The 12,106-nt window shown below is 38.7% G+C and overlaps 1 protein-coding gene across 7 annotated transcripts in view; it reads left to right on the top strand.

Moving 5' to 3' along the window:
• Positions 1–12,106, top strand: part of pmfbp1 (polyamine modulated factor 1 binding protein 1) — a 261,062-nt gene that overhangs the window by 133,948 nt on the left and 115,008 nt on the right. For 4 of the 7 annotated variants that reach the window (XM_077201843.1, XM_077201841.1, XM_077201840.1 and 1 more), the window contains one exon: positions 10,655–10,705. In XM_077201843.1, coding sequence (XP_077057958.1) covers positions 10,655–10,705 — 51 coding nt within the window. Of the gene's footprint in view, positions 1–10,654; positions 10,706–11,849; positions 11,934–12,106 lie in introns of all 7 variants that reach the window. The other 3 variants (XM_077201839.1, XM_077201838.1, XM_077201842.1) reach the window with 1 other exon arrangement.

Genomic DNA, 12,106 nt, shown 5'->3' with positions numbered 1-12,106 from the left:
ACATGAGGCTGGGGCTATGAACTTAATGAAGTTTGACTAAAGTCATCAGCGTCTGAGTATCAGGATCTCAGAGACACAGAAAGCAGATGCGAGGGGGAAGATGAAACTTTCCAAAGGAAGCGGCTCACTTAGAGGTCATTACTGTTCTACAGGAAGTCCCATGTGAATGGAGAAGGGGTAACAGAAAGAGGAGGGTTGTGGGGTTACAAACCACCTGCTTGATCCTCCTTCCCTTTTTATATGTTTTTCTTCTTTAGTGATGAGAAAAGTACGGAGCCCTGCAAATGACATGCAGGAAAGAAATATGTATATCGTGGCCACAAATTAACAGTTCCTATGACTTATTAATACATCAGCACGTTTGACTTATTCGTTCTCTCGTTTAAAGTAAATTGTGTGCATGATATAATAATTAGTTCCCTCTGCATTAAGTGTATGTTATGCCTTTGATTTAATTTCAGGTTTTTAAACGAATGAGTTATAAACAAATTATCAGTTGTAAAACTATTACCAGTTGTACTAAAAAGCTGCTGCCATTTAGCCTAGGTTGTTTCAGAGTTTCAAGTTTTTAAATTCAGAGTTTTCATTCAATTCCATATTTCCAACTTACACTCAAAATGTATTTTGTACAATGCACTTATCAAATTATGTTTTCAGCACGATTAAAATTTATACAGCAAGAATAGAGCACGTTTTATTGAACAAATTGGTAGTACTTTACAAAGTCCTATTAGTTAACAATTAGCTAATGCAATAAACAATTAGCATTACATTTATTACAGAATGTATTCATCTTTGTCGACATTAGTTAATAAAGATACATTCATTGTTAGTTCATGTTAGCTCATTTTCATAAATTATCTTAAAAGATACAACTTTTGATTTTAACAATGTGTTAATAAATGTTGAAATAATATTATCTAGCATAAATAAATAGAAGTGCTTTTCACTGTTAGTTCATGTTAACAATTGACTATGATCATATAACTAATATTAACAAATTAAACCTTACTGTAAAGTGTTTCCCTCAAGGCTAATCAATTGAATTGTGTTCTGAAACACATTTAAATCTCAGTAAAAACTACATTAAATAAAGTAACAATAGACAATAGAGCATGTTAGGTTACGTTTACTTCCATTTTACAAATTTAGGTGGACTTAACGTAATGGAATTAAGAGAAAATCTTCAGAATTGTATTGTAGCTCATTTTAATTAAGTAATTTCTGTCATGACAAATCTGGGAGTGTTTGGTATGGTAATGGACATGACAATGTTGATACGTTTGGGCTTGGCAGAATAGATCTGCTGCTGCAGAGCAAGTACGGGACTTGCTACTGCCAAAACACAATATGCTGCTGTGAGCAAGTTAGACATGCTGCTGTTGTACACTATAGCATTTATGATTAAGCAGATCTATATAGGTGGAGCTAGGGTGGTTTGAGGGTTTCTGAAAGCGTGCTGCAACTGCTACCGCGAATGCTGACCGAGTATTTGAAGGTTGAGCAACAAGCTCATTAGCTACTGATAGCAGGAACAAATCAGCAGTGGCCTATAGTGAACGACCTGATTGGACTGCGCCATCTTTCATAACAGAACTGTGTATTTGAACAGGCTGCAACAAGAAATTATGAGTTCCGCAAAGGTAACAATGTTTTTTTTTTTTCCTTTCAGTAACATAGTTATAGCAATTCCGGTGTGGAATGAATCCTCCATAAGTTTTAGACTTAGACTTCCTTTATTAATTTTGAATGAGGAAATAGGAAAATGTGTTGTATAATACAGCAGAAAATAAGGCACATAGAACTGAAATACAAATAATAGGTCTGTCAGATATAAAAGTGTTACTAAATCTAACTAGATTTGTACAGACTGTCAGATAGTCTCAAGGATTTCTGGAATGCATTTTAGCTTTATATATATATATATATATATATATATATATATATATTTATATATACCATAATATAGTATAATACAATGTCTATCCATAATATAAACAGTAGCACAACACATATTCTAAAAGACAACAGTCATTGAAAAAAAAAGATAAAAGACTATACACATTCTTAACATTGCTGAGAACTGAAGCACATACTTAGAACCATCTAGGGCCATTAAAACACTATTCATAATTCTACTCACGCAAAAGGTTGTCCTCGTGTTTGGCTGAAAAAAGTGTCATTGAATATTTCAAAACCAGAACTTACCTGTTTAGCTTGTATCACTATAGCACTTTAACAAAGTGGAAATTTGATTAAAGTCAACATTCTTAATTTTTTTAACACAGATTCCTGGTCTTATTGTAAATTGAGAATATATTGTAAAATATATCTACAAAAACTTTGAGCATTTTATTATGAGTCACAATATGTGCAGTCCACAATGCTAATTTCAAGTCAAGTCACCTTTTATTCATATAGCACTTTTAACAATATGGGCTGTTTCAAAGCAGCTTTACAGCAATAATAGGAAATTAAAGTAACAGAGATTATTTTGGCTTTACAGCAGCTCTAGAATAAAGTTATTGTCTAGCTAAAGTTAGTTTTGATCGATTCACTTCTGTTGTAAACATCATTAGTTATTAACTTAAGGGCCACTTACTCGACACCGTTCTAACAGAAAACCCTTAATGCACTCCGGCCCACTCATTCGCACAACAACAGTGCCTGATGGCTCAAGAACGCAAACCTTGAAATAGGTTCCAGGGTGCAAGCCTTGAAAAAAAAAAAAAAATGTAATATATACAGGTCCTTCTAAAAAAATTAGCATATTGTGATAAAGTTCATTATTTTCCATAATGTAATGATAAAAATTAAACTTTCATATATTTTAGATTCATTGCACACCAACTGAAATATTTCAGGTCTTTTATTGTTTTAATACTGATGATTTTGGCATACAGCTCATGAAAACCCAAAATTCTAAAAAAATTAGCATATCATGAAAAGGGGCTCTAAACAAGCTATTAACCTAATCATCTGAATCAACTAATTAACTCTAAACACCTACAAAAGATTCTTGAGGCTTTTAAAAACTCCCAGCCTGTTTCATTACTCAAAACCGCAATCATGGGTAAGACTGGCGACCTGACTGCTGTCCAGAAGGCCATCATTGACACCCTCAAGCAAGAGGGTAAGACAGAAAGAAATTTCTGAACAAATAGGCTGTTCCCAGAGTGCTGTATCAAGGCACCTCAGTGGGAAGTCTGTGGGAAGGAAAAAGTGTGGCAAAAAAACGCTGCCCAACGAGAAGAGGTGACCGGACCCTGAGGAAGATTGTGGAGAAGGACCGATTCCAGACCTTGGGGGACCTGCGGAAGCAGTGGACTGAGTCTGGAGTAGAAACATCCAGAGCAACCGTGCACAGGCGTGTGCAGGAAATGGGATACAGGTGCCGCATTCCCCAGGTCAAGCCACTTTTGAACCAGAAACAGCGGCAGAAGCGCCTGACCTGGGCTACAGAGAAGCAACACTGGACTGTTGCTCAGTTTTGCATGTCATTCGGAAATCAAGGTGCCAGAGTCTGGAGGAAGACTGGGGAGAAGGAAATGCCAAAATGCCTGAAGTCCAGTGTCAAGTACCTACAGTCAGTGATGGTCTGGGGTGCCATGTCAACTGCTGGTGTTGGTCCACTGTGTTTTATCAAGGGCAGGGTCAATGCAGCTAGCTATCAGGAGATTTTGGAGCACTTCATGCTTCCATCTGCTGAAAAGCTTTATGGAGATGAAGATTTTATTTTTCAGCACGACCTGGCACCTGCTCACAGTGCCAAAACCACTGGTAAATGGTTTACTGACCATGGTATTACTGTGCTCAATTGGCCTGCCAACTCTCCTGACCTGAACCCCATAGAGAATCTGTGGGATATTGTGTAGAGAAAGTTGAGAGACGCAAGACCCAACACTCTGGATGAGCTTAAGGCCGCTATCGAAGCATCCTGGGCCTCCATAACACATCAGCAGTGCCACAGGCTGATTGCCTCCATGCCACGCCGCATTGAAGCAGTCATTTCTGCAAAAGGATTCCCGACCAAGTATTGACTATTGGGTGCATAACTGAACATAATTATTTGAAGGTTGACTTTTTTTTTGTATTAAAAACACTTCTTTTATTGGTCGGATGAAATATGCTAATTTTTTGAGACAGGAATTTTGGGTTTTCATGAGCTGTATGCCAAAATCATCAGTATTAAAACAATAAAAGACCTGAAATATTTCAGTTGGTGTGCAATGAATCTAAAATATATGAAAGTTTAATTTTTATCATTACATTATGGAAAATAATGAACTTTATCACAATATGCAAATTTTTTGAGAAGGACCTGTATATATATCTGCGCAAGCTTTAAAAACGCAAACCTGTGAAAATGCTGATGAAGTGCACATGTATTACGTCTTTAGTCTATAGGTATGCGCGTTTGAATATATATGTGCGCAGGCGTGTAGTCTTTCTTTACAAATTGACCTAAACAAATGACTTGTCTGGCCTTAAAAATGTATAATACAGAATTATTTATCACTTCCCAGTAGCCATGTGAACCGGAACTATTTTGACAACGTTTCATCTGTACAGAGGTAAAGGGAAGGAGAAGGAGGACTTCACAGGGGAGAGACTAGTTGACACTTCAGGACTGTGTTGTCGTCGTGTCCAGGCTCAGGTCCTTCATCAGATCTGGATACGGCCTGGATCCGGCGGACTGCGGTAAACCTCGAGATAAACAGAGAGAGTAACATTAGCGTAGACGCCATTCTTCTTATGATGTAACTGTCACGGTCACCTGTTAGTCACCGTCTTCACTACATGTCCAATCATCCTCTCCGGCTCACACCTGCACCTACTTCACAATTACCCAAACCTGCCAACAGTCATCATCACTCACCATGTTCAGCTGCTGTCACCTTGTCTTCCTATTTCATCTATGTATTTAAGTTCCTCATGGTTCTCTGTTCCCTGTTGGTTCTCGTCAACACTGAGTTGTAGTTTTTGTATGTTTCTGTTTATATTAAATTCCTGTTATCACTTCATCCTGTCGTCAGAGTCTGCTTCAACATGCCTCATGCAGCCAAAAGCCTGACGGTAACGAGTACAGCAGGATTTATTGGGAGTTTTCCCGGTTCTGGCTGACCTAATTTATGCAGCCTAACATTAAATTATAGAAGTTTATAATGTGTTATGTGTACGCTAGGTCAAAGAGATGTGTTTTTAGTCTAGATTTGAACTGACAGACTGTGTCTGCTTCCCTGACAATATTAGAAAGACTGTTCCAGAGTTTTGGTGTTAAATAGGAGAAGGATCTACCGCCAGCAGTCGATTTTGATATTCAAGGTATTATTAACTGGCCGGAATTTTGACATCACAATAGACCTGAAGGACTATAATGCGTTAAGAGCTCGCTCAAGTACTGGGGAGCTAAACCATGTAGTGCTTTGTAAGTAATCAGCAATGTTTTAAAATGTATACAATGTTCAGGGTTTCTCATACGTTCATTTATTTGTGGCGGCCCGCCACAATATCAACGCTGACCGCCACACATTGATTTTCGATTGTTTTTTAATATTTTTTTTTATTTTTTTATTTAGCCTATTTACAATTGTATTTGATTACAGAGCGCCGTAGCGCATTCGCCCAGCACTAGCTCGTCCCTCTCTCTCTCTCTCACTCACCCGTACCTCTCTCTCTCTCACTCACCCGTACCTCTCGCGCTCTCTCTCCCTCATGGAACACCGCTGCACAAATCTGTCCAACACAGCGCTGTCAATGTTGGAGACCCAGCTTTAAAAAAAGCTATTAGCCAGCATGCAAGGAGCCTAGCTAATAAGGAGAGCTAAGTTATTGTTAGAATACAGCTGGATTTTCGAGGTTAGCACGTTGTATATAGCTGGTAGTCAATATCAATGCATGCACGCGCGCAGCCCCCCCGCCGCCACAGTTACACTGTCATTCTGTGGGAAACACTGATGTTTAATAGGGAGCCAATGCAGTGTTTATTGAACCTGGCTAATATGGTCATACTTCCTGGTTCTATTAAGAACTCTAGCTGCTGCGTTTTGGAACAGGTGTAGTTTATTTATTAAGCGTGCAGGGCAACCACCCACAAGAACATTACAATAATCTAGCCTTGATGTGATGAACGCATAAACTAATTGTTCCGCATTTTTCATTGAGAGCATATGACGTACTTTAGATATATTTTTAAGATGGAAGAATGCGGTTTTACAGATACTAGAAACGTGACTTTCAAATGAAAGATTGGTATCAAAGAGAATGCAATTGTCACAGTTCTGTCACCCTTATCTGTGTTTTCTCTTGGTTTAGTGACAGAGCTGTGACACTCCCGGTTTGTCATGTGTTTGTGTTTAGTCTGGTTTGTTGTGAGCACATGGCTGTCATGTTATTTCCTTTTGCCATGTGCTCTCCTGTCAATTGTCTAGCCACTCCCATCTCGTTTTCTGATAATTAATTAATCGTTCCCACCTGCCTTGTTCGTCGCCCTCCTTTGTTTGTTCCCTATTTAGTCTCCCTGTGTTTGCAGTCCTATTCTTGTTCATTATCTATGTTTCCCTCGTGTTTCCTGTGCCTGCCTGAGATCTCTCTTGTTTCCCCCATGGGGTAGTTTTGTTTATAGTTTTGATTTTGTTTTGTAGTTACCAAATAAACATCTTTATTCTCCGCACATGTATCCTCGCTTCACTTTGGACCCAACCGTGACAGCAATTATCGGGGCCAAGCGCAAGAAGAAGATAAGACATGCCAACATGGCTGGGAATGTCAGACCAACTGCAGCAAGCAGCAATTAAAGACATTTTAAGATGATTTAAGGCAAAATAGCCGAATAATCATATACTGTATGTCACTAATAATACAATTTAGTGTTTTTTTCACTTTTGACCAATAGGTGGCGCAATTACAAAATGTATGTGGTGTGGTTGGAGTGAGGTGAAAATGACACATACAAATTTTGTTGTCAATATGTCAAGGCATTGCAAAGATAAAGCCTGAATAGTCATTTTGGCACCATGCCTCAAATTTGCTGCTGCGATATACGATAATGGTTTCGTCTATTGACAGGAAATCAATATCATTTTGTAAGCACGGTCTGGAGATGATATGATTAGATTTTGGTGAAAATCGGACAAACGGTCTAGGAGAAGTTTGAAATTGTATGTATTGAATGAAATCAAGATGGCGGACAGGAAGTTTGACTGACTATGGGAATCTGTGGTATCTGGTCTGGTATCTATGTTTTTGGCATAACCCAAGGAATCTATTAAGACCAGTGTCATTACAATAGGCAAACACATAAAAAATGACCCAAACCAGACTTTGTTTGCATTTTCTTGCCACTTACTATTAATATTTTGAAATTTGGGCATTAGTGTCTAGCCAACGATCTATGTTTTCGAACTTGATAAGGTGGTTTTGTCTCGATCGGTCTAACGGTTTCGAACATATTGGCAAATGTTTTTTAAGCACTAAATAACAACGCTACATAAACTGTCAGGCGAAACCTAGCATGTTTGGTATCGTTTGACTCGGCAAGGATTTAGGATTTTATGGAGATGTTTCCCATGAAAAGTCAACCACACCAGAGTTATAAGCATTTGAAAATTTAATTTTACCACCAGGTGGCGCCGGTTTGAAACTTCTCAGGCTACTTCAGGGCATCGTACTGATGACTCATAGTCGTCTTAGTCGACTCAGCATGATGCCCTGAATCTAACAAGACCAATTTTACGATTTTTGGACAAACCGTTCAGAAGTTATAAACAAAAATAAATAAAAATTGTATCTCGGGACCAGTAGGTGGTGCTGCGCCGAAACTCAGCATGTTGACTCAAGTCATGCTTTTGATGAAATGTACCAAGATTGGTCTGAATGCGATAAAGAGCGTTGTGGTGGTACAGCCTCAAGTCTGTTTTTGCAAGCGCTACGTAAAATTAGTTTGCACCATATTCTAGCACGTATAACGGTTTGGTGAATCAACTTGAATTCCATAACTTTTTGTTGGCGTGGTCTGAATATGACCTGGTTCAATTTTCGTGAAAATTGGAGCAACCGTCTAGGACGAGTTTCGAAAAAGTAGGTTTATAAAAAAATTAAAAATGGCGGAAATTTTGTCATGACGGAAATTGATGTCATAGGCTGCCATAGACTTCCATATGGAAGAAGAAGAACGCCAACGATTTCAAGAGGTGCCTATGCTAAACTAGTTCTTGTGGTGTAGACTTTAGCTTTTGACTTCTTGTATTTACTCTTCAGAAATTATAAAAATTGTGTTAATTTGTGAAGATTATCACAATGAAAACAATGTGTAAAAAGCATAAGCTTTTGTTAGTCACAGACCTTTTTTTATACAATAATCCAAGAACCAGTGTGATGCGAACTGGCGAAAAATACGTCATCTCTGCACCGCTCTATAGTCAAATTGCTGTTTAGCAAACTCGCATTTGGTCTGGCTCCATTTTGGTATAGAAAGTCAACTTTTCACACACCACACAAGACGTAGATCACATTATGGAAGTACAATGGGTTTGAATGGCTATTCACATTGACTTTAACAGAGATAATTGGCATCTATTACACATATAGCCACAAAAGAATTAGAATAGAGTTCTTTATAGAACACACACACACGCACATATATAGACAGACTGTAGACAAATGAGTAACGGTTAAGAATTAGTCTGGCATTGCAGTGGCTTTTCAGACATGGTAGTTCAGGGCATATTTTATCCCTTGCATACAGAAAACGATAAACGTGTTGCAGATGAAAAATAAAAATAGCTGATTTTCCCTCCTTAGTGTGTTCGCTTATGTGGCTGTTTTGTTTGTGCTATTAATATGAATGAAGTCTTTCTGACTTGTTTTTCTCCTTTCGCCTCTAATGCTTTCATTTTGTGATGCTGTTTTTCTCTGTCTGTCGTCCTGCTCGCACCCTCCCTCCCCTCTTCCATCTCTGGTGGCAGGGGGGAACTTACAATGCATTTCACGTCCAAGAGGAAGTGTGTTGCTATGGTGGTTGCTAGGGATTTAGTCTGGAGTGACGCAAAAAGTCAGAATATTTAAGGTGTCCTTCTAACACAGGGATGTTTGAAGCCGCTCGGAATGAGCAATCACCTCTGAGGGTTGCATTTTCTCGCCTCTCTCTTTCATTATCATGTCTGCCTCTCTGGAAATATCACCATTGATTTTCAAAAACACACAGATGGAAAAATTTGGAGAGACAACAGGCTATGCAAAAGAGCATGGCTTTCTAGTAAATACCTGAACATCACTATTCTACACTATCTCTGTATGAATCTGTGGTAGGAGTAAACATCATTTTGATGATGTAATCAGAATGTCGCTATTAAAAAAGGAATCCACAACACAAGGCAGCATTTTCCCGGCAATGAAAAAAGCAGGTTCCTAATGTTCTTTCCTCACCTTCCTAATGGAGTGTTTCTCTGGTGCAGATTGTGTGCTTTAAGGATGTTCTTGGCCATGGGTAGCGAGGAAATAATTGATTGTGTTGAAGTGGAGTTGGCCGAGGCCACACTTGTCAGGATTGAGCAGGATTGTAGACAATCAGTGTTAACTAACTGTTCTCCAGAGACATTATTGAGGAAAGGGTCAATACGAGCGTGTCGTCATTGGCTCCTCTCACCAGCACTTGTGAACTCTTCTGTCTTCTTTCTTGTAAAACTTTTTTGTGAATTTTCTGCTTTCACAACAAAGCATATCTCATGAAAGACATGTCTTCAATTACACACTCTCTGGGAGGAATAGATATTTTTCCCTGTCTTATTCAGTTCATTCTCTTCCGTCTCTGTATCGTTAGACGTGTTTATAGTACGTCTCTTTAGTGTTTTTCTAATCAACTCTATCTCTGATGTGTCTCCTAAAACTCCTTTTTAGGAAAAAAAAAGAAAATAAACAAATGTTGTTGATATAAAGTAGGAAAATGTTGATATACAGAGCTGTAAAATGATTGTGGGTAGCAGCTCAGATAATTTGGTCTTGGATGAATTTGATGAGAAAGCACAAATTCCTTCTCTAATTTACCGACGTGCGTCTGTGGAGGGAGAAGTCTGCTGTGTGTCGGGTGCGAAATAGGAATGATATATGCGTAGGTGTACAAAGTCAATTGTGCTGGGTGCAAGATAGGGCCCATAAAATGTTTACACATACAGTATATGTATGTTATGAATGTGTATGTAATGTATGTACGGTTATTTTATAATGTAAGAGATAAAAAAAATATATATATATACATGTGACAAGTTCTAGAAAATGTTTTTGAAAATGTAGAAAATGTTATTATTTAAAAACAAAAAAAAATCTCAACTTTCTCAAGTTAAAAGTACTAGAAACCATGTTTACTTTTTTTTAAGTTTTAAAATATATTTTCAATGTAAGAAGTATATTTTACAAACATCATGAATTAATTATTTTTTAAGGGATTTGCATCACATGACCTTTACAACATGAACTAACCTACCTTCTCATAAAACTGTCAAACTATCTAATATGTTTATGACCTGACCTGTTTAATGACTGTCTCAATTTACTCTCCATTTATTTCCTGTCTAGCAGAAACAATTGAGCTAATGTAGAGACATTAGTGGTCCTTTTTCTTTCATAGTCTCATCGGATACATTGTCTTCCTCTTTAGGCTTCCACTGATCTCACAGCCCTCAGAGGAACACAGCTGTTGAAGACTGAGGTACGGCCACAATTCACACTGTTAGACACAGTTTTTGACACTCAATGCTCTTAATTTTCTGTCCTTAGCCATTTTATTAGCAGTGCACAAATTATTCTAATAATTCATTCATCAACTGTATAGATGCGAGTATGACAGACGCCTAAAATCCAAAATTTAAAAGAAGTTTGGGAACCTGACATGGAAATTACATGTGAATCTACAGGAATAGTTAACCCAAAAAAAAAACAAAAAAAAAATCCTCACCCTCATGTCATATTGTATGACTTTCTTTCTTCAGTGAAATACAAAATGCCTTTTTTTTGTCCATACAACCAAAATCGATAAGGACCCCACTGACATTAAACCAATCTTCAAAATACCTTCCTTTGTGTTATGCAGAAGCAAGAACATCATGCAGTTTTGGAACAACATGAGGCTGAGTAAATGATGACAGAATTTCCATTTTTGGGTGAACTATCCCTTAAAGTCTCTACAGCCAATTGAAAAGACTCTACTTCTATCCCTTACAACCTTGGTTTCATTCATCTCAAATGAATGATGTGTACCCTCAAGCGCACCCATAAAGCAATGCTAAAGTCTGCAATCTGGTTGGTAACCTATGATGCACACTCAGGGTTATATCTTCCCAAGAACCCTGATGTCTGCAAAACCTGGGACAATCTCCCCAGCAGGCTTGCAGGCACATTTGACTGTTTAATGTATTGGCATGTGTGTGACCTACATTAAGTGTATACATTTTACATGCACATTTGTTTAGGGAAGGGGGTTGTTTAGAAGGGAGATCAATAGAAGGTTAAATGACCAGGCCCTCTTCGATACCACAGGCCCAGTGAGAGCTAGAGGGAGTAGCTCTTCGCAATTCTCCCCCTCCTCTTTTCCCCTACTGCTTCCTCAGCCATCACACATACTCAGCTTAGTTAGCCTGGGAAAGAGCCCCAAACCCGATCAATAACTTTGGTCTTGTCTGCCTAATTGCTCATTGGTTGACATTGGCACCCGACTATATGTAAGTGCATGTTCCTGGAGTGATTCACTCTTCCCTTCCCTCTCTCTCCACCTCCCTCTCTTTACTCTCAAAAACCCCTCACGCCCTCCATTCCTTCCTCACCGCCACGTTTGGGATGTGAAACCCGAACCGCAGTTGTCACGTCGGGACGCGAGCATCCAAAGACTCCGGCAAGATCTGCTCCTCTCTCATCAGGCCCGTGACGCCCAAAGCGTTCAGGTAAATAAGCTCCGCTAATGACCATTAGGCAGATAAGACTCTCTCGTGCGCCTGTTATGCAGATCCGCGACAGGAAATTACCTTTTTTCTTCTTCTTCTTTCTGCTCCCACACCCCCCTGCGTCGATGATTACCGTCCCTTCAAGTCTTAAGTGTGGAGTGTTTGCATAGCGC

Source organism: Siphateles boraxobius, unplaced genomic scaffold (assembly GCF_051911475.1).
Source record: "Siphateles boraxobius isolate OS27281-9 unplaced genomic scaffold, OSU_SipBor_1 48, whole genome shotgun sequence".
In the NCBI taxonomy this organism is placed as follows: Eukaryota; Metazoa; Chordata; class Actinopteri; order Cypriniformes; family Leuciscidae; genus Siphateles; species Siphateles boraxobius.
Note: the sequence above shows the minus strand (reverse complement) of the source record. Positions and strands in the feature narration are given on the sequence as shown.